Source organism: Pipistrellus hanaki, assembly GCF_964339955.1.
Source record: "Pipistrellus hanaki genome assembly, chromosome: 2".
Taxonomy (NCBI): domain Eukaryota; kingdom Metazoa; phylum Chordata; class Mammalia; order Chiroptera; family Vespertilionidae; genus Pipistrellus; species Pipistrellus hanaki.
In genome coordinates, this window is record NC_140504.1 from 189,568 (window position 1) to 216,259 (window position 26,692).

The window sequence follows — 26,692 nt, forward strand, 5'->3', positions numbered from 1 at the left end:
GGAGGCTCCCAGGGTGGCCTGGGCTAGAGGTGCTCCAAGCCTCTGGGAAGATTGCAGGGAAAGCTGTGGGTGTGCACCAGCTGGTCTGGGGCTGGGGGAGGGGTGATAGCAGATGGGGTGTACTCATTGGTGAGCCCCATGGAGCACCTAGTCCTCAGAGGGATGGGTGTAGCTAGTGTGGAGGCTGAGGGAGGGAAGTTCACAGAGGAAGGTCACTGGGTGGATGCCCAGAGGTGCCAAGGGGCTGAGGAGCTGTGGGAGGCAGGCAGACCAGTTGGCAAGTCCCTGTCAAGACCCAGGGACAGGGGTGTCGGGGGTCCTGGGATGAGAACAGTCAGCTAAGTGGGAGGCAGATTCCAGACCCATTTCCAGTTCAGGGGAGCTACCACCTGTGGGAAGCGGAGAGAGGAGGGGCCCCCCTGCACCACAGGCTTTGGGCTTCTGTGAAGGACAGCTGGTGCCTTGGGTAAGCAGGGAGCCCAGAGGAGGCAGGGGGAGAGGGGGAAGCCTGCAGCCCGGGCAGGGGGTCCGAGGCAGCCGACATCAGGCCTGTAGCTCAGGAGTGGTCAGTGCTAGGGGAGCAGGTGGTCAGCCCTGCAGAGGGGGCGGAGGTGTGGGGGGACTGCCTGCACGGTGCAACCCGGGAGCTAGCACCCAGGAAGCTTTCAGTGAGTGTCTGTGGAAGGGATGTGGACTGGCCCAGGGGCTGGCCAGTGGGAGCCCTGGAGAGCTGTCCCAGGCGGGAGAGAGTCGGGGACAGAGGCTGAGAGCTCCCAGGGGTGGCCTTGCCAGAGTCAAACCCTGCAGCAGCCCAAGGCCAGGGGAGGCGGCCTGCAGGGCCTGCGCTCAGTTTGGGTCCAGCACGGGGAGGGCGGCGCGCTGAGTGCGGCTCCCACAGGAGCTGGGCCACGGGAAAGAACGGGAAGGAGGGCGAGGAGGCACCTGCCAGCAGAGGCTGGTGAGGAAGGAAGGGTCACGCAGGTGGCAGCTGGACAGCCCGCCATGAGAGTGGGTCGGGGGATCTCAGGTGCCTCCCTCCCTCCTCTGCCTCTTCCCAGTGGAGTAGCCTTGGAAAATCCAAAGGATGGTCTGGAGCTGAGTTCCTGCTGTGCTATAAAACCCAAATCAAAATGGATTAAACTCACATGAGCTTACAACAACACCCAGGACTGGGACGGCTGCTGCCTGGTGAAGGGAAGCCTCCTTCCTCATCCTCTGACCACCTGGCCCCGGGAGGTCTGCATTCCAGGGCCCAGGAGCCTGGGGGCCGACTCGGGGAGCCCGGAGCCCCGACATCGCTGCCAGTGATGAGCAGAGAGGAAAACGAGGACTCAATTATACACCAACTCACTTTATTAAAAACTCAATTCTACTCCAACTCACTTTATTCAAAGCCATCCTGGATCCACCCTACAGGCTGCTCAGTACAATCTCCAAACACTCGGAAGAAAAGCCTGTCAGTGCTCAGCACGTGAGCTCCAAAGGAAAACCTTCCAGAACCGCGTCACCAGGCCGACCCCATCCCAGGAAGAGCACCTCAGGAACAACAGGACCCGAACGCGCAGGCACCCGGTCGCAGACATACAGCAGGTGCGACTCCCGATGGCAAAGATTGACGCCAATTGATGTAAATACAGGCTGTCCTCCAAAACACTATATAGAGGTTAGGCTGCTGCTGGACAATGTGTCCCCGCTGCATGCAAATACATGCTGTCCCCCAAAACACTATAAAGAGGTGAGGCTGCTGCTGGCCAATAAGTTCCACTCGATGTAAATACAGGCTGTCCCCCAAAACACTATAAAGAGGTGAGGCTGCTCCAGGACAATTAGTTCCACTCGATGTAAATACAGGCTGTCCCCCAAAACACTATAAAGAGGTGAGGCTGCTCCAGGACAATTAGTTCCACTCGATGCAAATACAGGCTGTCCCCCAAAACACTATAAAGAGGTGAGGCTGCTGCGGGACAATAAGTTCCACTCGATGTAAATACAGGCTATCCCCCAAAACAGGTACAGAGGTCAGATGGAAAAGGACACTCACAGGATATAAATATAGGGTGTCCCCCCAAAAAGGTATACCAAGGTTAGACACATGGTGGAAATTGCACCCCACTGACTGGAAATATAGTGTCCCCCCAAAATGTACACACTTTAACAACCGCTAAAGCACTTAATTGTCACTCCTTTTCAGGTTTAACCGACTTGAAGAAATGGGTGAAGACAGACTAAGGTTTGGATGAAGAACATTTCTCCGTGAGGCTTTCTACGAGGACACACACAAGTTAAAGTTTAGGGACCCACGCCCAGCAAGCGAGGAATCCAGGGCAGCTGCTGGAAGAGATGCGCACAAACCCCGAACCGAAGGAGCGATTTTTGATGTTTGGACTCCATGGCCGCGGTAGTCTGGTCCAGGCGCTGCTGCTAAGGAGGCAATGGAGCCGCAAACACCGAGAATCGCTGTGTTCGTGTTTCTGCGCATCCTCTGTCCACAGCGGCCCTGGATGCCTGCACTGTGGCCCGGGTGGGACCAGACCCTTCACCCTGTATGTATCCCCAAAAGAAAGTCCAGAGGATACATCTTTGTTCAAAGCTTAGTCTGGCATCACCCATCCCGTCAAATCCGTTAACCTGAAAAGGAGTGAAAATGGAGTATCAGCTGTTAAACTGTGTGTACATTTGGGGGGACACGCTGGGTGCATATAGTATTTGGGGGACACCCTGTAGTACCATACATTTGGGGAACAGCCTGTACTACATACATTTGGGGGGACACCTTAAAGCACATAATTTCACGAGTGCCTGCAGCAGTGTGTAATATATTAAATTTGGTTTCTGTCTCAGGAATTCACTCAGAAATAATGAACCAAAGTCTCACCCTCAATGGGGACACTGGGCACTGCTGCCCCTATACCTGTCAGGCCGCACCTGCCTCTCGCACACGCTCCCTCTGCGCACTGTGGCCACTGCACGGAGGGGCAGGCTTCTCTGACCCAGGCCTGGCAGAGCCAGTGCTTGTAGGAAAGTGAGCAGGGGGCAGGTCCCGGGAGGCCCAGGAGCCAGCTGGAGAGAGGCAGGGCCTGAGACCACCTGCCTGGCAGACGCCTGGGCCTGGGCAGAGGGGCGTGGGGCCAGGCCTGGCTGGGCGATGCTCTGGGGTCACAGCGAGCCTGATCCAGGGTCACCCCGGGCCTCAAGGTCTTTGTAGTTTGGCCAGTCTGGGCTTCCCTTGGATTACTGGATTCTGGGGACAGAGTCAAGTTTAAGAACCATGAGGGCGCAGCCCCGAGAGCATGCGTGCATGAGTATCTGCTCACCCGGGGCCACGCACACACGCTTCCATGGAGGTCCGGTGGCTGACACGTGATCTACGGGGCACGCTCACAGTGTCTGCCTCAGAGAGTGGGTTAGTCATTGTCCTGCGCACAGCCCCAGGCCAACATGGATTTGGTCCAAAGAGACCAGTGGCTGAGGGGCAGGCGCGTGCTACCATGGTGGGAGCGTGACCCTGGGGCTGGCACAGCGCTGTCACTAACAGATGGAAGCAGTGGGTACCCTTCCTCATTCCAAAGGCGATCCCGGCCCCTCAGGTGGATGGGAGAGGGGGCCCAGGCGGTCAGAAGGCTGGTCGGAGTTCGTAAGGTTCAGGAGCTACGGGGCCAGGAGACGAGTCACCACGGCCACGCTCCATCCTCAGATACCGTCTGCCGGGCCCAAGCTGCTGTGGGGCTGCCGCCTGCTCTCTGCCGCCTGTTGTTCCCAGGACCCACGTCCTCAGGGGCGGTTGACGGGGAGCCATGTCGGGATCCCTGTATGATCTAGTGGCAGGGAGCCCCTCTCTGTGCTCCTGCCCTGGACCCGTCCCCTCGGAGACGCTGAGGTCTGCTGGATGTGGCCACGGGGCCACTTTCCCTGAGCGTCGGGGCTGGCGCTGGTCCTGGCAGCCGGGGTTGCGCGGTGCTGGGCTGGAGCCGCCGCCTCCTGTGGCCATGGCGGGCTGTGGCGGAGGGCAGCAGAGGAGCCAGCCTCTCTTCCTTTGGGGGAGCCAGTGAGAAGGGCCTCCTGTCCAGGGGTCAGCAGTGGGGCCCAGGCCCTGAAGGAGCTGAAGGAGGAGAGGCAGGGGGTGGCTGGCTGGTTCTCTGCCCCCCAAGGACTCAGAACCTCCGGCTGCAGGGAGACTCCTGTTTGCAGGACTCTGGCCCGCGGGCCCCAAGCAGCTGGGCCGAGGCCAGGGTGACGAACCTGTTCAGGGAAGCACCCGCTGGCAGCTGTGTGGGCGGTCGGGCAGCCGCATGGCGTCCAGCTCCGCCCAGAAACAGGCTCTGGGAGGCGGGCTGCCTCAGGTGTACTGGGTGGGCCTCGGCCTCAGCAGGTCTCAAGCTGGGTTTCAAAAGCTGCCGCCCTCCAGCAGCTTCCCGGAGGGGCTGGCAGTCCTCCCTCCTCTCCTGGCAGCTGGGCCTGCTGGCCTCCAGTGGTCAGTGGTAGGGAGAGCGTGGTGGTTCTGACCAGGCACCTTGGAAGGTTATCAGGCAACCGGGAGTTTCCTAGAGAGAAGAGAACAGGACAGAGAGGCGGGAGTGAGGACAGGAGGGTCCTAGGAGAGCCCTCCCCCCCAGGGCAGCCCCTGCGCAGGCCACATGGCCAGCCCCAAATTTCCCGCTCCTGCTGGGCCTGCTCACAGCCCAGCGTGGCCCCAGCACACACAGCGTCTTGGCCAGGACGCCAGGGCTGGGGCTGGGTCAGCAGAGGCATGTGTGCAGTCCAGGCTGCCTCCCCGGGGGGAGGGGGGCTCCCATCAGTATTAGGTGCCCAGGGCCTGGGGCAGAGAAGGATGGTGAGAAATGGGCTGCCACATCCCATGCCAAGGTGGGCGGCCACACCGAGGCCTACAGCAGAGGCAGCAGGGCACACGGAGCCCGGGACAAAAGCGGGCCTGTGCCTCAAGGCCGTGGTCTGAGCGGAGGCCCTGGCCGCAGACCTGAGCCAAGGCCCCGGGAGGCCGGCCCTCGCTCTAACCCTCGCTCACAGCACGGGCCCTGAGCAGCTGGGAAAATGTGAAGGACCAACTCACGAGGCCCCACCAAATGTTGGCACAAGGCCAGCACATGAAGTCCTGGGCACAGCTGCTCTGTGACGCTGTGTCCTCAGATCCCTGACCGAAAAGCACCCTGACCCGTGTCCGCTCAGGACCACCGAGACCTGTGGGCCGGGCCCTCACGGGCCAGGACAGCACCCTGAGAACTTGACAACCAAGTCGGTGGCCACCCCAACAGCCGTTGGCTTAAGAAGTCCTCATCTCCACATGGTGCCTTTACTGCACAAGGAGCTCATCTTGTGTTTTGTGCTTTTCTGCAATCTGTGCATTTAGTCGTGAACAATACTCTTATCAAAGGCAAATAGAACCCTAATTTTAAGAAACCATGAGGGAAAAACCCCTAAAAGGCCTCCAGCTACCTCGCACTGGGACAAGATGTGCTCTCCAAACCCAAGTGGCAAATGCACGCAGCTGGAGTTCCAGGAGCAGGAGGAAAAGGCTGTTTTGCACAGCGTCCGGCTCCAGGCAGCCCGGGGGCTGTGGGCCCGGAGCCCTCCCACTGTCCGGATTGCAGGCCCTCTCCTCACTCTGCCAGGACCTGCCCCCTGCCCCTCAGCTCCTCAAGGTGTACACCCACCATGAGGTCGGAAGCACCTGGCGTTACCACTTGAAATCAGGCATCCAGTGCGTGAACTCACCATGGGGAGAGCGAGGCGGAGATGGACAGACAGCAGCCAAGCTAGAGTCACTTCGCGTTTCCCAGTGCCCCTCGGGAGCCCGGCGGAGGCAGGAGCAAGCCGTGCCAGCCCAGGAAGCAGGGCCAGGGCCGGAGTCCAAGTAGATGACACAGAAGTTAGTGAGGCACACCGATGGCGGCTCCTTGGCTTTGATGTGGCTTTGTTGTCATGGCGATAGAGGTTTCCATTTGCTAAGGGATCTTTTTTTCTTATTTTCCATAAGTACTGATTTTCTTTGGGCTTGTTTGTTTGTTGATGTGTTGTTGTTGATTTTGTCTTTTTTTAAAAAAAAATTTTCAGAAATAAAGGGTATATGGTCAAGACAGGGATAAAGGGGAAGGATAATAAATCTTCGGGGTCGGAAAAAAGGGAGAGGCTAGTTAGGGGGGTGGGGGGGCACTTTAACGTTTGCAGCAACATATCAGGTTAGACAAAGTCGAGCTGGCCCTGGGAGGCTGGTCTTTGACTTTGTCCTTCTTCTTCCTGCTCCAAAAGGCACTCTTTTGTTGCCCGGTTGCTAAATTGTTAAGCCAAGGGAGGAAAAATAAAAAACACAGAAAATAGCAAGTGAATGAATTGAATAATGACCAATGACGCTACGTTCGCTAAATGTACTTGGACAATCAGAATCCTGTCCGGCCCAGGAGAGATGCCACATTCCCCACGGCCCACCCCGAACCAGGACTCCGTGAGTCACTTGTGCTCTGACTCCACTGAGCCCCAGGAGTGGCGACTGGAGCCGGTGCTCTGCGGAGCTCCAGAGAAGAACTCTGTGTTGCTGGAGGAGACGACACGTTAGACCACTTTCCCATGTCACCGGGTGGCGTTATTAAACAAGGAGTTTATCGATTTAGGGCTCGGCTTTTCTTACTCCTCCATGTTTTGGTCCAATGTGTTTTTATTGATTGTCAGAGAGGGAGAGGGAGAGGGAGACAGAAACGTCAATGATGAGAAAGATGGATCGACTGTCTTCTGCACGCCCCGTACTGGGGATCAAGCCCGCATCCCGGGCCTGCGCCCTGACCGGGAATCAGAAGGTGCTCTCCTGGTTCACGGGACGATGCTCAACCAACGCAGCCTCACCAGCTGGGCTTACTCATCCATTTTAGTGACAGGCTCCCTGGCAACTTGGCTCACACACAACCAACTCCTGCTCCTCCGCAAAGACCTTGGGACACTTAGGGCACGTCTCTGGCCTGCTGCATGCAGGGACGTAGTCCACCCCAACTACTCAGTCATAATACTTCTTTTTAAAAAGTCCTCAAGGAGAGTATAATTTTCATTGATCTTTAGAGAGAGAGTGGAAGGGAGGACATAGGTGGAGGGAGGGAGAGAGGGAAACATGGATGTGAGAGAGATACGTCCATTGGTTGCCGCTCTCATAAACCCCAACCGTGGTTGTGGATCAATCCTGCAACCGAGGTATGTGCGCCTGACGGGAAAGCAAAGTTGTGCCCCTTTGGTCCTGTGATGCTATCAGCACTGAGCCACACGGGCAGGGCTAACTCATGATCCTTTTTATTTTTTTACAATTTCATTTTAAAAATATATTTTCCTGATTTTCCACAGAGAGTAAGGGAGAGGGATATAGAGCTAGAAATGTCAATGAGGGAGAATCATTGACCAACTGCCTCCTGTACTACCCCTACCGGGGATGTGCCCGCAACCACGTACACACGCCCTTGACCGGAATTGAACCTGAGACCTTGCAGTCCACAGAGCGACGCTCTATCCACTGAGCCAAACCCGTTTCGGATCACTGATGATTCTTAAACTTCTAACAGCCTCTACAGCAGGATGACTTGAACATAATGAAAATGCCTACCTCGCCGAAACCGGTTTGGCTCAGTGGATAGAGCATCAGGTTGTGGACTAAAAGGTCCTGGGTTCGATTCCGGTCAAGGGCATGTACCTTGGTTGCGGGCACATCCCCAGTGGGGGGTGTGCAGATGGCGGCTGATCTGTGACTCTCTCTCATCGATGTTTCTCTCTATCCCTCTCTCTTCTTCTCTATAAAAAAATCAATAAAATATATTTAAAAAAGAAAAGGAAAAAGAAAACGTCCACCTCCATTTCATACCCAAACTCCCTCCAAACCAAGGGTCATCGCAGCTCAGATCCCAACACATCCTCTCCTCTGGGTTTGCCCTTCACAACCTTCAGATCAGAGTCTCATCAGAGCAGGCGAGTGGTCTGACTTCCTCAACTCCTCATGTACATGGGTGAATGGAAGGGATTCTCCCAGTTCTCCCTGAGGATGCAAGTGCAGGGCGGCACCCCTGTTATTTCTGCCCCCACAGCACCACCTGCTGGCCACAGCTCACACCAAAGGAGAAGGGACCCACTATTCAATGCTGGTGCCCCAAGATGGTGTAGCATCTTCAGGGACCAAAGCAGCTTGAAGTGCAGGCCGTGCTCACAGAGGTTAAGGGCTCGGGCCTGTAATCTGTCAGGCCCGGTTCAGAAGCCAGCTCCAACACTTGTCCTCACCTTCCTGGCTCTGAACAGGGGACAGGAAGCGTGCCCAGCTCACCTGCAGTTAGACTCAAGGAGACGGATTAGGCGGGTCACCTACAGAAAGGCTGCTGAGCCCAGAAAGCACCATCGCACGGCTGCTGTTACTAACATCAACCACAGACCTGCTCACTCATGGATCCTACCAGAGCTGGATCTGTCAAGCAGTTCTTTCTCAGAAAGTGTTGCTAACTCAATTAGGCTGATTATAGCTCACTAATCAACTTAGCCAATCACAGGAGTTGACGTGATACATGTCAAAGAGTTTGTAGGGCCAGTATGAAAACCTGAGGCTACAGAACCGTCTGGATAAAACAATGTCAATAAGTCAATAAGCTTCATGATCATTTACCTGCACGTGAGGGTTTCACCCAATTCGCCTCCTGAGAGGCTGGGAATGCAAGCACCAGTCCCCAGACAGTGGGTCCGGGAGCGAACACTTCATGGCTGCATCTCGAGCCACACGGCAGGACCTGAAGTGGTGACAGCCCCTCGGAACGGCTGGTGAGCCAGTCACACTCACAGGGCGGCTTGTCCCAGGCCCTAGGTCCTGTCGGGTCCTGTAACGCCAGCCCCTGGGAGCACAGGAGTCTCAGGGCTGGCCCCGTCTTCAGAAAGTCCTAGTGTCCTTCAGCAAATTGCACTTTCCCAGGGCGCACGTTTGGCGGGTTTACAGGTGAACTAGAGGCCCGGTGCAGAAAATTCGTGCACAGGGGGTGTGTGTCCCCCAGCCAAGCATGCACCCTCTCCAATCTGAACATGTTGGACTGCCTATCGGGATCAGGCCTAAATGGGCAGTCGGACATCCTTCTCACAATCCAGGATTACTGGCTCCCAACTTCTTGCTTGCCTGCCTTCCTTCCTGATTGCCCCCAACTGCTTCTGCCTGCCAGCCTGATGACCCCCTAACCACTCCCCTGTGAGCCGGATTGATGCCTAACACTCACAACTGCTTTCCCCTGCAGGCTTAGTTCCCCCCAATTGCCCTTTCCTGCAGGCCCAGGCACCCCCCAACTTCCCTCCTCTGCTGGCCTGGTCACGCCTAACTTCCCTCCCCTACAGTCTTCATTGCCCCCAACTGCCCTCCCTTGCAGACATGGTCGGTCCCTACTACCGTCCCCTGCTGGCCTGATTGCCCACAACTGCCTTCCCTTGCAGACCTGGTCCCTCCCAACTGCCCTCCCCCCCCTGCTGGCCATCTTGTGGTGGCCATCTTGTGTCCACATGGGGTCAGTCATCTTTGACTACAATGGGGCAGTCATTTTGAATGTTGGCGTGAAGGTCAATTTTCATATTATTCATTTATTAGATGAGAGAATTAGACAGGATGGAGGCCTGGTGAATGGGTGGGGGCCAGCTGGTTTTCCCTGAAGGGTGCCTCGGACCAGGGTGGTGGTTCCCTTGAGGTGTGAGGTTGCCTGGGCCAGGGGCCTTTTGTGGTTTGCACGCAGGCCACGACCCCTATCAACCCAAGAGGAGGTCCTGGTATCTGCTATTCATTTATCCTCTATAATTGAAACTTTGTAGCCTTGAGCAGAGCCAAGCCTCCTGCTCACTCTGTGGCTGCAACCATTTTTGCTGGGATTTATGCATCTTCTATAATTGGAACTTTGTAGGCATTAGCAGAAGCCAAGACCATGGCAGGCAGAAAGCTTGGTTTCCTCCATTACGGGAGAAACCCAAGCCTTCTGCTCTCTGTGTGGCTGCAGCCACCTTGGTTGGGTTAATTTGTATACTCGATCCTGATAGGATGGTGGGCATGGCTTGCTGGTGTGGCAGAGATACAGTCAATTTGCATATTACTCTTTAATTAGATAGAATAACCAATAAAATGATATTTCCAAGTGAATTTGAAAACTAAACCACATTTAAGGCGATGGCTCTCTTCAGTCGGTTGTAAGATGAACACCCCCCACCCCCCTCCACCACACTGCACCTCTATGAAACCAGGATGCAGTCGGGGCACTCTCCCAGTCACTGTCAGCAAGCTGACAATGCTGACAAAACCGTCACCTCGGTTTGCATGCAAGCCACGATCCCTATCAACCCAAGAACCTGCCACCACCCATTCATTTTCTTTTTATGAGCACGAAATGGGGCAGCTCACAGCTGCCAGCCTCTTAGGTCCCAGGAAACGCAAGCAGCACATGCAGCTAGAAAACCCCTGGCACCTCTGGCTCATGCCCGCCACAGTCCTAAATGCGCGCCCCCTGGTGGGAGGACTCAGGGCCTGGTCAGGGGGGGGAGAGGAGAACCACACCTGCTTTTAGAGGCCCGGGAAGAGCAGAGCCCGAGCCTTGACAAAGACCAGGCAGATGTGCATGACGTGTTACATGCGTGGGATCTCCCTGCAGAAATGGCTAATCCGAGGCCTGGCACAGACCAGGAACCCCACAAACATACTCTCCTGAGCTTGTCTCTGCGGTAACTGTCAGGAGATCTGCTCTGGATACTCGAGGACCCAGCACAGTGTGCGTGATGGGGAGGCTTCTCATGCTGAAGGTACTAAATGGTTCTGGGACAAAACCACCACAACAGAGACGGGGGTTCACATTCTCTACTTGGGTGTCCACACACGTAAGGGGCCCGACGTGGGTATGTGTGTGCGGAGCACCCCTTTCAGCCTCCAAGCACACGTGTGCACACCCAGCTGGCTTCTCGATGCTTCTGCCCTGCCCACGAGGGAGGCCTGCCATCCTCCCCTTCACTGGCCTCCTGCAGCCAGGCCAGCGCCTCCTACCTTTTGGCAGGGGCCCACGGCCGGTGTCTCTGTCTTCCAGCCAGCCCGAGACTGCTGAGGTGGCCTCCGGGGACCCGGGAGCGCTCTCTGCGGGTGACTTGGCTTGTACTCTTGAGCCGTGTCTCTGGCGTTGGAAGAATCTGAGCAAGGCTCTGAGTCGACTCCTGCTCTTTCTCCTATTAGAAGCAGAGGTTCAGGACATGCCAATCCTCACTGCCCCTCCAGCCGGGAAAGTGGCCGTTAACTGGGGCTTCAGCACCAGGTTCCCAGGAACGTGTGTCACCAGCACCATGATCATCGCATGTGGCCTCATGGCATGGGACACATTTGCAGTTCATGCGCACAGACCATGGGAGGGGAGAAGCGTTCCCGGTGGCAGAAACCCACAATAGCCTCTCGGGAACCAGAACTTCACATGCAGCCTCCACTCTGGGTCCCTGGGAGGCACCGGGACAGGTGCCGTGCTCATCTAGCTGTGCTGGCAATTGTGCATCCAAGGGCCATTTCCATAAGAGCAGGACCTCCTCATTTCCGGCCAGAGCTAATAGTACGTGGGACAGGCGGGCAGACTTTGCCCCTTCTCCGCAGTGAGGAATTGGGGCGAGGGGGCAAGAGGGCAGGGCCCAGTGGTCCATTTGGATGAAAAGGAGTGAACACTGACTTGCGTGCCTCAGGGGTTAGAGCACTGGCCCGAGCACCCAAGGGTCAAGGGTTTGATTCTGGGTCAAGGGCATGTACCTGGAATGTAGATTTATCCCTGGGCCCAGTGGGGGTGTGTGTGGGCTGGCAACCATTGAATGTGTCTCTCTCATATTGAGGTCTCTCTCTCTCTCTTTCCCACCCCCAAGTGATGTTTAAAAAAAAAATTAAAATAGCCCTAGCCAGTTGGGCTCAGTGGATAGAGTGATGGTCTCTGGACTGAAGGGTCCTGGGTTCCATTCTCGTCAAGGGCACATGCCCGGGTTGCAGCCTTAATTCCCCATGTGGGACATACAGGAGGCAGCCAATTAATGATTCTCTCTCACCATTGATGTTTCTCTCTCTCCCTTCCCCTCTGAAAACAATAAAAATGTTTTTCCAAATATATAGACTAGAGGCTCAGTGCACGAATTGGTGCACGGGTGGGTTTGGCTGGCCCAACCCGATACTGGGTCCCATCTGGCCTGGCCTGCCTGGAGGAGGGAACGCAGGCCATTGGCTGGCTGTCAGCGTTCCCTGGTCAAACTCCCAGTGAGGGCACAAGTTGCATATTAGCCTTTTATTATAGGGAATAAATAAAATGAAATAAAAATAAATAAATGGAAGCAGTGAACTTAAAGGGTAATCATTGCAGCTAACTTCAAATGGCATTCTCATGTCACAAGAAGAACCGCATCTGTTTCAATCCCGGCTCTGCAGCGGAGCAGCACTGTGCTTCCTCAGCTCCCTCCCTTTCCCCACTGATGCTTTGATGTGCTATCCACTCCAGGGCCGGGCAGAGGCTGGGAAATGCTGAGCTTCTGGGATGTCCACAGGGGGCCTTGCGGGATTCATGGCGATTTGACCTCAAGGCTGGGCTGGGGCAGGGGAAGGCCTGCTGGATTGAGCCTGGCAGTCTCAGGGACCAAGCTGGCCCCCCGCTGGGCTGCTGCTCTGCAGAAGGGTACGTGATGGTGAGCCACCCTGAGGCCCAGAGACTCCAGAGGAATGTAGGGAAGCCCAAGAGGGAAGCCTGAAGACCATGGGTGCTGACCCGGGTGTCCGGGCCACGCTTCCTTCCCCAAACAGAAACATGGCGTTCCAGGTCCTGAAACCTGGAGACACAGCCTGACAGTCCTACTTCAGTGGCCCTAAACCACAGACTCTAGGCCCCTCCCACAGGCTCATGGCCAGCTGCATTCCCCATCCTCCGAGGAGGCCCCCACGGCGGGACAGAGAGAAACTCCGTTCTGTCAGAGCTGGGAGAGACATGCCCAGAGGGGACCTGCCCCGGAAGGGAAGGTGGGGGCCCACCGAACTGGCCCCTGCTCCAGGTGGCTTTCCCCACTCCTGACAGAGCAGCTCTGTATTCTGAGTTTAAGAGCATTTCCCTGGGACTCAGACATCACGGAGCTCATGACCGTCATGCTCGCCACGTGAAAATACAGGGATGAAGCAAGTGGCGTGGGCCCACCGAACTGGCCCCTGCTCAAGGTGGCTTTCCCCACTCGTGACAGAGCAGCTCTGTATTTTGAGTTTAAGTTACCACCGCTGAGAACAACTCACATCCCCGAAGCAGGACTCTGAGCGTCTTTTGTTTGTGTCATTGAGACTTCATCCTCCTCCTCCGCATTTCCTGTAGGCTGGGTCATCAATGAGCCTCTGTGAAGAGTGGAGAAAGAGAAAATGATCTGGTTTTACATAAAATGTGTAAACTGACTTATCGGCCTGGGCTGGGACCTGGCCCACAAGGGCCGGCATTTCCCTGGGACTCAGACATCACGGAGCTCATGACCGTCATGCTCGCCACGTGAAAATACAGGGATGAAGCAAGTGGCGTGGGCCCACCGAACTGGCCCCTGCTCCAGGTGGCTTTCTCCACTCGTGACAGAGCAGCTCTGTACTTTGAGTTTAAGTTACCGCCGCTGAGAACAACTCACATCCCCGAAGCAGGACTCTGAGCGTCTTTTGTTTGTGTCATTGAGTCTTCATCCTCCTCCTCCGCATTTCCTGTAGGCTCGGTCATCAATGAGCCTCTGTAAAGAGTGGAGAAAGAGAAAACGATCTGCTTTTTCATAAAATGTGTAAACTGACTTATCGGCCTGGGCTGGGACCTGTCTCACAAGGGCCGGCATTTCCCTGGGACTCAGACATCACGGAGCTCATGACCGTCATGCTCGCCACGTGAAAATACAGGGATGAAGCAAGTGGCGTGGGCCCACCGAACTGGCCGCTGCTCCAGGTGACTTTCCCCACTAGTGACAGAGAAGCTCTGTACTTTGAGTTTAAGTTACCGCCGCTGAGAACAACTCACATCCCCGAAGCAGGACTCTGAGCGTCTTTTGTTTGTGTCATTGAGTCTTCATCCTCCTCCTCCGCATTTCCTGTAGGCTCGGTCATCAATGAGTCTCTGTAAAGAGTGGAGAAAGAGAAAACGATCTGTTTTTTCATAAAATGTGTAAAATGACTTATCGGCCCGGGCTGGGACCTGTCTCACAAGGGCCGGCATTTCCCTGGGACTCAGACATCACGGAGCTCATGACCGTCATGCTCGCCACGTGAAAATACAGGGATGAAGCAAGTGGCGTGGGCCCACCGAACTGGCCCCTGCTCCAGGTGGCTTTCTCCACTCGTGACAGAGCAGCTCTGTACTTTGAGTTTAAGTTACCGCCACTGAGAACAACTCACATCCCCGAAGCAGGACTCTGAGCGTCTTTTGTTTGTGTCATTGAGTCTTCATCCTCCTCCTCCGCATTTCCTGTAGGCTCGGTCATCAATGAGCCTCTGTAAAGAGTGGAGAAAGAGAAAACGATCTGTTTTTTCATAAAATGTGTAAACTGACTTATCGGCCCGGGCTGGGACCTGTCTCACAAGGGCCGGCATTTCCCTGGGACTCAGACACCATGGAGCTCATGACCGTCATGCTCGCCACGTGGGGATATGGAGATGGAAGCACGTGGCGTGGGCCTGGGAACCTAACACTTGAGGAGACCTGCTAAAGCCCCAAGGATCAGGCAGTACCTCATCTCATGAGAGCAAGGCCCGAACCATGTGAAACTCAGGATCACAAATCCGTGGGCTTTGACAGCTCACACCCCGGTTTCCTTCCTGGAAAATGAGTCCCCCGGTTTGAGGCAGCAGCTCAGGCTCCTTCGGCCAAAAGGCTGCTCAGGTCCCTCCTAATCCAGGGCTTTTCTGAGAGCTCACCATAAAGTATGCAGAGTGAAAAGTGATGACTCACAAACCGCTGGGCCTAGGCCCACCGAACACGCTGGGTTCCCAGCGCCCTTGGCTCAGCATCTGCTCTTCCAGTCTGTGTTCTTCTCCTCCCACAGTCGTGCTCCTCGGCCTTATGCTAGAGCGCTTTCCTGTCTGCTTTGACCGACCCCCACCACGAGGCGCACAATTTCACGGAGTGCAGGCCCCGCAACCCTCCCTGGGCTGGGAGGACTCCCCTCAGAGAAGCTCAGGAAGCCAGCCAACTCCCTGGCCTCCTGCAGACACTGTCTAATGCAAACCACATCATCCCCTGGGTACCAAAGCCCGACGCTTCCAGTTGGCACCTGCCCAACCTCCGCTGGTCATTTGTACCCACTGCGTTACAGAGAGCCAACTCAGGCCACAGTCATTTCTGCCCCAAACTACAATGTGGCTTTCCAGGTAAGCCATCCTGAGTGGGTGGCGAGCCGGCTGGAGCTGAGCTGAAGAATCCGGGAGAACGGTGAAGCAGCACCCTGACCCCAGGGTGCTGGGACAGGACCCTGTAGTCACTGTGACCTTGTACCTGTCCCTCAGGGCCAGCCATACCCCACCACAAGGAAGGACAGTCCAGCAGCACTAGGACCGAGGGGTGAAGGCCACCCTGGGCCCACCAGATGCCTCTCCGGTTACTTGACTTCCAACCACAAGGTTCCCAGCACCAAGCCTCTCCCTCCTGCCTCATTTCAGGCAGCTCCCTTGGCCTCTAGACCATAAACACTCACTCCTAGTGAATCCCACTCCTTAGCGAGGCATGGACGCCTTCCACATCTCATTGCCCCCGGCTCCGGCTTTCCCTCCTGCCACTGGGTGCGCCTTCCCTGCACCCAGAACTCCCCTGCTCCATCTTCACGCCCCTCCCCCCCACGTCCCGCCCCACTGGCTGGCCCTGGCTCCATCTGGGTCAGCAGCAGAACCCCGATGCTCACCACCACGCTTCCTTCTACACCCCCATGGAGCTCCTCACCATCTGTCTGCTGTGCACACATTCTGCTCACATCCCATCACCCCTGCTGGTGCGTGGCCACCGGGTCACAGGTTCTGTGCCCCTCGCAGGGCCTACGCCACAGTCAGGTCCGTGTCATGTCAGCAGAGGGAGGACAATCACGGCGCACCCACAACCCTCTCTCCAGTTCTTTCGGGGGAAGTCAGACACAAAAAGAGCTCATCCCGTGATCCTGGATCTCTCCCCTAGGTGACTCTTTTCACCTCTCATATTTTTTAAACGGAGCTTAACTCAAAAGCAGAGGAAGAAGGGGCTGGCAGTGGGCCATGTCTTGGAAGCCAGCAAAATGCAACCACCCCTCCTTGCAGAAATCTAGACCCATTCCTGGGAAAGGAGAGGCGGGGGCGCTGGGAAGATGGTCTGTCCCCTTGCCCTGCCCTGGGGACGCCAGTGCACCAGGGGGCTCTCTGCCCTGAATGTGGAGGCTGTATGTGGCGCGGGAAGCCGGGAGCAGTGGAGACAGGCATCGGTCACCCCACCCCCTTACTTATTCTGATGCCAGGTGCCCGCATGCTCTTCCAGGAGAGTCTTGCTCAGCTGTTTCAGTGTGTTAGTCTGACTCCGGACTTGCCTTCTTTCCTCCTCCAACTCCTTAGTCAAGAGGGTGAGCGACTGAAACAGAGATCAACAATGTGTCCCCCACCACGGCCCCTGTGGCTCCACTGCTGGGAAACTGCTCCCAGAGAAGAAAGGCCACGTGCACAAGAGGGCCTTTTTGGTAGGAGCCACACCCGTCGGCAGGACCAACACAGCCAATGACATGGGGAGGACAAGTGCACCGGCCAAACGGGCGGCCACTGCCCACGTGTGGCCGCTGAGCACTGAAACACAGTCAGTCTGAGCTGAGAGGCGCCCTAAGTGCAAAATGTACAGCACGTTCTGGGAACTTCACAGCCAATTTCAAAAGAAATGTAAACGATCTCATTAATGAGCTGCCCGGCAGGTGTGGGTCAGTGGGTGGAGCAGCCTCCCAGGCACCAGGAGTTCACTGGTGAGATGCCTATTCAAGCAACACGCCCAGGAGGAGCGGTCGATCCCCAGGAGGGGGCGTGCAGGAGGAAGCCATCACAGATTCTCTCCCCTCACTGATGTTTCCATCCCTCTCACCCTCTCCCTTCCTCTCTCTGACATCAATAAAATAAATGACGAGCTGGATAGGAATTTCGGGCTGAGGTGGTTCAACTTCTGATCCCGAATAACACCCAGTGGGAAGGGCACGAAAGCCCAAGCTTTGGCTTCAATCAAACGGAGTCCAGACCCACTGCCTCCGAGGTCTGAGGACGGGCCCCCCAGCTCACAAAGGCATCTCGAGAATTCAATGCGATGACACAGGAGCACAGAGCACAGAGCTCAGCCCAGAGGACAGAGAAAACGGCACTTGGCTATTTCCATGCACCGCCCCGACCCTGCAAAAGCAAAGGTCAGGCCCTAACCAGTTTAGTGCAGTGGATAGAGCATCGGACCTCGGACTAAAGGGCCCTGGGTTCCTTTCTGGTCAAGGGCATATGCCAAGGGGGTGGGCGGTATCCCCCGCTGGGGTGGTGTAGAAGGCAGCTGAACGATGCTTCTCTGTCATCATTGATGTTTCTATCTCTTTCTTCCTCTCCCTTGTTCTCTCTCAAATCAATAAAAATGTGTTTAAAAAAAGAAAACAGCAAAGGTCCGCTGAAAGGTCTTTTCTGACACATCCCCACCAGCCAAGGTGCTTGTGCCTGTTAAACGCCTCTTGCTGCCTCCCGGCCTCTGGGTGACATTCACACACAGTGTTTGGGCACAGACGCCAATGAGGACCCATGCGGACCTGGCTGAGCCCCCGGCTGTCAGCGCAGGCCTCAGGCCCGGTGTCCTGAGGCCCACCGGCCCCAGGTCTCACCTGGCACTGGGCACTGAGCTTTGGTAAATTTATTTCTTTGGATCGTTGCTCCAACATCATCTTGTGGTACAAGTTATGAAAGCTCTGGATACTCTGCTGCTCGTTCTCTATGGAGGCCTGCAGTTCCTTGTTCTTGGTGCGCAGGTCCTCCTGCTCTGCCTGCAGCTGCTCGGTCCAGGAGGTCAGTCTGTGGGTGGAGAGCCACAGGGCCCAGGGCTGAGGAGCACTCCCAGCCTTGGTCCCAGATGTGTGCCTCCATCACACCCACCGCCTCTCTGGGCCTCAGGGTGTCCCCTGTAAATGAGTGCTGAGCACAGTCAGTGCTTCTCCAACTGTGTCCGCTGGGGTTCTATGTGGCCACCTACTTGTCCCCTGTGGGCTGGGGACACAGGACAGGCAGGCTCGAAAACTTCAACAGAGCAGCCTGTGACAGCCCTTCCCATGGAAGGCTTTACAGAGCCGCCTCCTTAGAAAAACGGTTCTTGCACTGAAACACTTTTGGAAAACATGGAATCAGTACATCTTTGCTCTGAAACTGTCTTTGCCCAGCTCTTCTCCCCAGGCCAAGTCCCTTTCTGATTTCAACTCCTGACACAAATAAACTGTGAGATTCTGGAGCATTATGTAAAGCCACTGACATCAGCATTATCATCATCATCGTCATAATTACCCGACTGGCTTTCTGGGGCAAAAGGTTATACCTGAAATCTCAATGCCCAAAGGCTCACAGACTCAATGTGAACCCAGAGGGCCCCTGTTTAGCCCACACAGCTTTGTTATTTAATTTGGATTAAGTAGTTATTCAATGTATTTTTTATTTTATTTTTAAGCTGAAACCGGTTTGGCTCAATGGATAGAGCATCGGCTTGGGGACTGAAGGGACCCGGGTTCGATTCCGGTCAAGGGCATGTACCTTGGTTGCAGGCACATCCCCAGTAGGGGGTGTGCAAGAGGCAGCTGATTGATGAATCTCTCTCATCGATGTTTCTAACTCTCTATCTCTCTCCCTTCCTCTCTGTACAAAATCAATAAAATATATTTTTTTAAAAATAAAATAAAATATATTTATTGAGTTTTTACAGAGAGGAAAGGAGAGGGATAGAGGGTTAGAAACATCGATGAGAGGGAATCATCGATCAGCTGCCTCTTGCAGACCTCCTACTGGGGATGTGCCCGCAACCCAGGTACATGCCCTTGACCGGAATCAAACCCAGGACCTTTCAGTCCGCAGGGTACGCTCTATCCACTGAGCCAAACCGGTTTTGGCAGTTATTCAATATTTTAAAATGTCAAGTTTCATGTCAACTCTCAGCTATCGCCCTTCTCGGAGGGTGGGAGAAAGCATAAAGCAAAGGCCCCGGCAGGTGTGGCTCCGCAGAGACAGCGTCCGCCTGTGTACGGAACCGCCTCGGGTTGGATTCCCAGTCAGGGCCATGCACCTGGCGGTGGGACTGCTCTGTGGCATAGAGGGGTGTGTGCTGTAGGCATCCAGGAGAAGTGTCTCTTGCATCGCTGTTTCTCTCTCGCCCGCTCTCTCCCTTCCTTTCACTCTCTCTGAAGGGCAGTGCAAAAATTATCCTGAGATGAGGATTAATTTTTTGTTAAAAAGCAGAACCAAAAGGATGACCCGGCAGCGCGGGCCTGCCTCTAGCTGACAGCCTTCAGAGGGTGTGCATTCTCCAGGAGGCCTGGCCTCCGGCTGACACTCCTCCCCCACCTGCAGGACCTGCCTGCCCCCGCAGGCACCCAAGTTTGTAGCCCCAACATCTACTCAAACAAGGCTGCCCAAAGGAAGGCTCCCTGTGGTCATGCCTCTGGGATGAGATAAGACCTGGATTTGAATTCTGACTGGCCACTACCCCCAGGATTGACCCAAACATCTTAGTTACTCTCTCAGAGCCCCTTTCCTCATCTTTATGGGGAAAAAAGGATAATAGAGCAGTCAATTCTCACGATTCACAGGATAATGTCCTATGAAGCCACTGTGAGCACTGAGTCAGTGTAACTGCAACTGTCCCAACTGTTCCTGGAGTCTCTGGCCACGTTTTTGTCAACCAATCAAGACCTAAAGACGCTTTGGTTACTATGCTCACAGCCAACAGCATCATACCTCAGGCCTGAAGGACACTCAGGTGCCACTCGGATATTTTCCCCAAGGCCCAGCGCAGCTTGCTCTTGGGGACACTAGACACCCGAGCAGCACTCCATTCAGGGCCATTTCACACAGCGACATCGCCACGGAAAAGCACGAAAATAGAACCCACGGTCCTCAACGGAGCGCGGAAGGGACGCTCATTTGCAGTGTGAGAGCTGAAACAGGCAGGAGTCAGAGGCCTGTTCAACCGCAGCTGCAAATGTGCACATCAGGCAACCCCCGTGTCTCCCCCACTGGACAGGCCCCTCAGAGGCCACGGGGACCGATATGGGGGCGACAATGCATGTCAGCCAGGAGGTGAATTCACCCTCAGGGAACGCGAGAATGACCCGGAGCGAGCACACGTCCTTCCCGGGATCGCAGGTGTGAGAGGATGAAGTTGCCCTTGCCCGACACAGTCATCACCATCGCCATGTGGGACGGGCGGCCCTCCAACCCTGGACCACGCTCCATCCCTGCTGTCACTAGTCCTTCCATCCCAGCCACCAGCTGGAGGCCCTTCCCCCGAGACCATCAGCTGTGACCCTAACGGGGTGGAAAGGGGAGGGGGGTGCAGGGGTAAGAGTGCACCCTAACCAGGGGCCTCACTGGAGCTGAGCTCAGGGGGCGCTCAGAGAGCTGGTGGAATGAAACCCGGCAGATGCCGCTGCAGGGCAGAGGCAGTTACCTGGCCACCTCCTGCTGCAGCCTCTCATTTTCCTGGGTGACCAGGGCATTGGTCTCCTGCTCCCGCAGCAGGGCCTCCTGGACTTCAGTCAGCTGCTTCTGCTCTCCCAGCTCCTCAAGCTGCTTCTCCTCGGCCCCCTGCTGGTTCAGGGGGAAAAGGTGAGGATGCCTCACTGGGTGCAGGCCCCGGGGAGCTACTCACTCCCCATCCCTGCATCCCTGCACCCACACACCCAGTGAGGGGCCAAGAGCAGGGCAAGTGCAGACCCCAAAGGAGCAGGGACCCTTGGGGCAGGCAACACCCAGCCATGCTGAGTGCGGTTCTCCCAGCGCTTAAGGAACTGTGGTGGGACAGCCCAGGGCATGAAGGGACCATCACATGTGGCTACATGAGTCCCGTGTCCTCTCCACACATGGGAACTTTAGGGCAAATAGATCAGCTCCTTGGTTGCCCTCTTTGACCACATTTAAAACCCTATTTTTTAAAGCACATGGAACCTCAGTAAGGATGCAGAATACCTGGACAACACTAACATCTAATTTTCCCTGATATAGACAGAACAACCATCCACCCTGCACAGCCAGCAGCACCTCCTTCTCGGGCCCCCAGTCCTGTCCATCAACAACAAGATGGCTAGTGTCCCGGGGAGGCAATACCTGCCCCGGGGCCCTGCCGTGGCTGAGAATTGCTGGTCTGAGATGCAGCTGAGCGAGGGAACTGGTCACTAGGAATCACTGATCAATGACCAGGACATGGTTGTGATCCTGGACCCTCCCTCTGGCAGGCAGGGGCGCCAGGGGCCTGCGCTCTGAGTGCCTACCTGCAGGGACCTGGGCAGCATCTGCATTTCTACGAGTTTGAAGAGCTTTTCTTTGAGGCTGCTCAAGCGATGGTTGGTGGCCTTCTCATTCTGTAGTTGGATCCCCAACTCTGCCACCTATAAGCCAAAGACCCAGCCCATGCCAGTCAGGTCACAAAGTGAACTTGGCTTTAAAGCAAACCGCACACCTGTCACCCCCTGACACACCCGGCCTCCGGCTAGCCCATATGTTCCGGACACACACACACACACACACACACACACTCCGTTACCTGCCCCTGGAGCTGCCAGTTCTCCTTCATCAGCTCCTCATACTTGCTGTTGCTCTCCTGCAAGGCCTGTGTATCGCCCTGCAGCTCCAGGACTGTGTCCTGAGGGGCCTGGGAATTTTGCCCCAGTGCCAGGGTCACGCTGGAGGCTGAAGAGCAAAGTGGAGTGAGAGCCCCAATCCCAGGGCCTCTACTCCCCTCTTGACTCTGCCTCGAGACGGTCATCCCTCAGAGAGGGCCATCCCCCTGAAGCCTAGGTCTGAAGACTGGAGACAGCCAGCTGGATGCCCTCTGTTGTTCACAGGGTGCTGACGCTGTAGGTTGTGGCCCATCTGCTGGCTCCTCTTGGGTCCATTGGGGAGCCACCCAGAGTTTAAGAAGAAAGCAGGTGACCGTGGACAGGCCAATACAAAAGTTCAAGATGCTGGAAATGCTGGAACCACTTTTTGCCAAGTTCCAACCTGACCGTCAAGTCAGGATTTCAGACACTCACAGAGGAGGCAAACACATGCTTGGTCTCTGCCAACCCTCAGAGTGGGGTGTTGGGTAGCTCAGCTGGGAATGTGGGGGGCATGAAAATTGACCAGTATGTCTGTGGGGGGTAGAGCCTCTGGGCCGCGTGTGCCCAGAACTTACCAACCCTGGGTAAGGCCCTTGGGGAGGAGGGGTCCCTGAGCAGCAAATCCCTGCCCAGGGAGACAGAGCAGACTGCACCCATCTACCAGATGAGGAAAGGAATGAAGGAAATCAGCCCAGGCTCCTGTGATAGTGCAGGTTAGTGACCGCTGGGGAAGGTGCCTGCCATCCAGAGTGCTCAGTCCCCCAGGGACAGCTGTAAGACAGCCGCTGGGGGTCAGCGTGCTGTCCTCTGAAGGCTCCTGGGACTGTCCGCATGGGAGCTGAGAAAACTGGCAGCACTGACTTTATAGTTTATGTCCTGACTTCAAGGCTGCCAGACCCTTCATGTTCTCCTTGGGGAGAAGGCAGTTGACAGTTCCAAACAGCCCTTGAATCAAACCCCATGGACTTGGGCTGAGGATGGGCTGACCCAGGAGGTTCAGAGCCAAGGGCTCAGCTCCCTGGCTGAGGGAGAAGCTGCGGCCAGGCCGGCTCCCCAGGGCCAGGGGCTGCTGCCTACCTTCTGACTCCTGGCCCAGCTCCGCGCGCCGGTGGTCGGACTCGTTGATCTTTAGGCCTTGCTCCACCTCCAGGGCCATGTTGTCCCCCAGCAGCTCCTCAAGGAACTGCTGGGGGCTCTGTCCAGGCTCCTAATGCAAGAAGAGGGGTGGGTGAGGATGCGCACCAGGGCACCTTCTGGGCAGGCCCTGCCCCATGCAGCTGCCCTCCTTCCCCCCGGATGCAGGGCCTCCATGCCCCTGCTCACTTCCTAAAGCACAGCTACACAGAAGTGACTCCAACACAGGGCCCAGCTGGGACACCTACAGCCACTAAGACATGCTGCCCCAGTGATAGGTGATGAAGACACCCAAGGTCAGTGATGTCTGAACAAAGTGACGCACAGCACAGGGCTGTAAAGCAAGGATAGGAGGGCGGGCAGCTCTGAGGCCCGTAGCTGGTTTAAAATGTCTTGGAAAGGCCATGGGGACCCCAAATCACAGCTTAACACACATCCTAGATGCCAGCAGAGACCCTTTTTGCCACATCAGCCACCTACATCCATCCTTTCAGAAAAGCAACACAGCAGCCAGGCGTTATCTGTGCGTGTGTTTTTTTTATTGTTGTTGTTGTTGTTGTTGTTTTTTAATATCTATACTAATAAAAGGGCAATGTGCTAAATAGACCAGTAGTCTTCTGGACATCTAGATAGAGCCAAGGTGGTGGGAACTAAAGCACAGGTGTTAGAGGTATCAGGCTGGAAGGGGAGAGAAGGTAGGAGTGATCAAACCAGCAGCAGGGGAGAGGAGTAAGGGAGGGATCAGGCTTTCAGAGGAGCAGTTAAGGGGTGGTCAGGCAAGCAGGCAGGCAGGGGAGCAATTAGGAGCCAGCAGTCCTAGATTGAGAGAGGGATGGCTGACTGCCATACTAGGCCTGATCCCTACAGATCAGGGAGCCCCAGGTTGGAAAGGTGCAGTCCCAGATTGGAGAGGTGCATAAGGCCAGGCTGAGGGCCCCCCACCCCAAAGCATGGATTTCATGCACCTTCATTTCTTTTAAATATATTTTTATTGATCACAGAGAGCAAAGGAAACGGAGAGATAGACACATCAATGATGAGAGAGAATCATTGACTGGCTGTCTCCCACAGGACACCCCTCGTCATGGAGCCACAACCTGGGCATCACCCCTTCAGCAGGCCCTGTCTGCTTTGAGGGCATCTGTGGTGCCCATTTAAGCCGCTACGCTTAGCCGATGACTCTTGGTTGGCAGCAGGCCCCTGTGTCCGCAGGAGCAGAAAATCAGGGAAGCACACCACATAAACCTAACACTGCCCCATCTCTGGTACCCTGATGCGAGAGTGTCTGACGTGTACAGCCTCGCCTGCTTGGATGAGTGACCTGCTGATAGGTATGGGACTTCACTGAGCCCATTTCCTTAACCAGGAAGGGGTGGGGCTAAGAGCTATCCCGGTTTGAGGGCTGAGCATAGGCCTCTCAATTCCACAGTCATTCCACTCATCTGGGCACTGGAAATAAATGGCTATTCGGGCGAGTTGTTGTCAAATACACAGTTCCCTTCTGAACAGGTCACACATGTCCTCTCGGAAAACCAACAGCTCTGGACAGTGTCCCGGAAATGAGGGCTGAGACACAACAGACAGGACTGTGGGCCTCCAGGGGTCAGGCACATCTGGTGTGGGACGCCAAGGCTGGCCCCTCACAGGCCCCCTCACGGGAGGAGTCCATGGGGCCTATTCCTGTCCCAGGGCCCACCACACACGGGGGAGCCAATCAGCTCTTTCCCTCATCTCTCCTCCCTCCCAGATCCTTCCCAGAACCACCGGGTGTCCTCGGGGGCTGAGTCTCCCCAGTCTGCCTTCTCAGTTTGGGAACATGCATACACGGGATGCGTCCGTTGCTCTCGGTGGACAGCTTTCCAAGCCTGGCCCCATGCACAGTTCTAACAACTGGGAGTGGGCAGTAGCTCCTGCTTTTCCATCTCGTGTTCATTTTACCCCCATGATCCAGCACCCAAATTTCTTGGTGGAAGGGAAGCCGTGGACCTACTGCCAGTGGGCGCGGTTCTGATCAATGCCTGGCAGCGGGAAGGGTTAGCTCACAGACTCTGGAGTCGCCTGGGCCCCGTGTCTCTGCCCATCCCCAGCCCAGGGCTCGGTGCCCTCGGTCCTTGCTCATTCAATCTTCACAAGAGCCCCGAGTGGGAGGCAGGGAGAGTCCCTTCTTACCCAGGAAGAGGCTCTGCACTCACCGACTGTATGTCCACCGGCTCTTCTCACACCGACTTTTCACACCTGCTCTCCACAAACTGACAGTTCACCAAACTACTCCGCACCCTCCAACTCCACACAAACCCTCTCCGCTCCCACCAACTCCTCACCTACCGACTCCTAACCCTCCTACTCCACGCCTACCCACTCCACAACCACCCACTCTGCACCTAACATTCCACTGTCTCCATGCCCACCATGCCAAACGGCTCTAGGCCCCGCATTCTAAACGGCTCTGCCAGCGGCTCAGACCCCTCTCCGTACAAAACTTCAGACTTAGCTGGGCATATAAAACATAAATAAACATAAAGGTTAATTTATACACCCTATATCATTATAAATGGAAACTAACCACTTCATTCTAATATGTCTACCCACATTTTGAAAAATTTTTTCCTATCAGCCAAATTACAAAGATTTGACCCATTCCTTTAAGGGAACATCATTCACTTTATTTTGTCAAGTCTTACCTAGAGAGCTCAGCTCAGGAATTCTCCCCATCCACTGGGAAGAGTTCAGACATAGAACCCTGAAGTCCACCAGTCAGCTGCCTAAAAAACAAATTGACAGACCACTAACCAATATGTATTTTATAAGAAAAATGACCAAAGTAATGCTGTATATTTGGAAAATACTTTATTTATTTAAAAATATACCTTTAGCCGAATCTGGTTTGGCTCAGGTGATAGAGCATCGGCCTGCGGACTGAAAGGTTCCAGGTTCGATTCAGGTGAAGGGCATGTACCTTGGTTGCAGGCACATCCCCAAGAGGCAGCTGATCGATTATTCACTCTAATCGATATTTCTAACTCTCCCTCTCTCTTCCTCTCTATAAAAAAATCAATAAAATATATTTTTATCTTTGCCCATAGCTGGGGAAAGAAGTCCCTATGGGCTGGGCCATAAGAACAAGTATTTTTTTTTTTCTTTTTTTTTCTTTTTTTTTAACAATTGTAAAAATCCCAACATCCATCACTTCCTGTTTTTGAAAAACCTCAGCAATGGATTTGGCACTTTTTGTTTTGTTTTATTTTATTTTTTTTTAATATATTTTATTGATTTTTTTTTTTGCCCCCCCTCTCTCCTTCCCACACATCCCCTTCCTCCCCAAAGTTTTGTGTCCATTGGTTGTACTTATATGCATGTATAAAAGTCCTTCGGTTGATCTATTATCTCCCTCAGATCTTCTTCCCCTCCCCGCTGTAATTTGACAGTCTGCTTGTTGATATACTGTCTCTATATCTATCTTTTGGTTCATCAGTTTATAATGTTCTTTATTATCCACAAATGAGTGAGGTCATGTGGTGTTTCTCTTTCATTGATTGGCTTATTTCACTCAGCATGATGTTCTGCAATTCCATCCAGGTTGCTGCAAATGATGAGAATTCCTTCTTTTTTGTGGCAGCATAGTACTCCATTGTGTAGATGTACCATAGTTTTTGGATCCAATCATCTGCTGACGGGCATCTAGGCTGTTTCCATATTCTGTTTCCATATTCTGGCATATTCAGTAGATTGTGCTGCTATGAACATAGGG

General features: G+C 54.9%; 1 protein-coding gene across 4 annotated transcripts in view; it reads right to left on the bottom strand.

The window, feature by feature from the left end:
- Positions 1 to 26,203, bottom strand: part of LOC311617211 (uncharacterized protein) — a 62,870-nt gene extending 36,667 nt beyond the window's left edge. Inside the window, exons 1-13 of one of the 4 annotated variants that reach the window (XM_084873541.1) lie at positions 22,888 to 26,203; positions 21,753 to 21,898; positions 21,481 to 21,597; positions 20,661 to 20,800; positions 17,839 to 18,025; positions 16,453 to 16,577; positions 14,390 to 14,485; positions 14,016 to 14,111; positions 13,642 to 13,737; positions 13,268 to 13,363; positions 11,024 to 11,199; positions 5,731 to 6,286; positions 1,340 to 4,541 (exon numbers count right to left, since the gene is read on the bottom strand). In XM_084873541.1, coding sequence (XP_084729667.1) covers positions 6,171 to 6,286; positions 11,024 to 11,199; positions 13,268 to 13,363; positions 13,642 to 13,737; positions 14,016 to 14,111; positions 14,390 to 14,485; positions 16,453 to 16,577; positions 17,839 to 18,025; positions 20,661 to 20,800; positions 21,481 to 21,597; positions 21,753 to 21,898; positions 22,888 to 22,966 — 1,470 coding nt within the window. In that variant the 5' untranslated portion in view covers positions 22,967 to 26,203 and the 3' untranslated portion in view covers positions 1,340 to 4,541; positions 5,731 to 6,170. Of the gene's footprint in view, positions 1 to 1,339; positions 4,542 to 5,344; positions 6,287 to 11,023; positions 11,200 to 13,267; positions 13,364 to 13,641; positions 13,738 to 14,015; positions 14,112 to 14,389; positions 14,486 to 16,452; positions 16,578 to 17,838; positions 18,026 to 20,660; positions 20,801 to 21,480; positions 21,598 to 21,752; positions 21,899 to 22,887 lie in introns of those variants that run through there. The other 3 variants (XM_084873540.1, XM_084873545.1, XM_084873542.1) reach the window with 3 other exon arrangements.
- Positions 26,204 to 26,692: the final 489 nt, after the last annotated feature.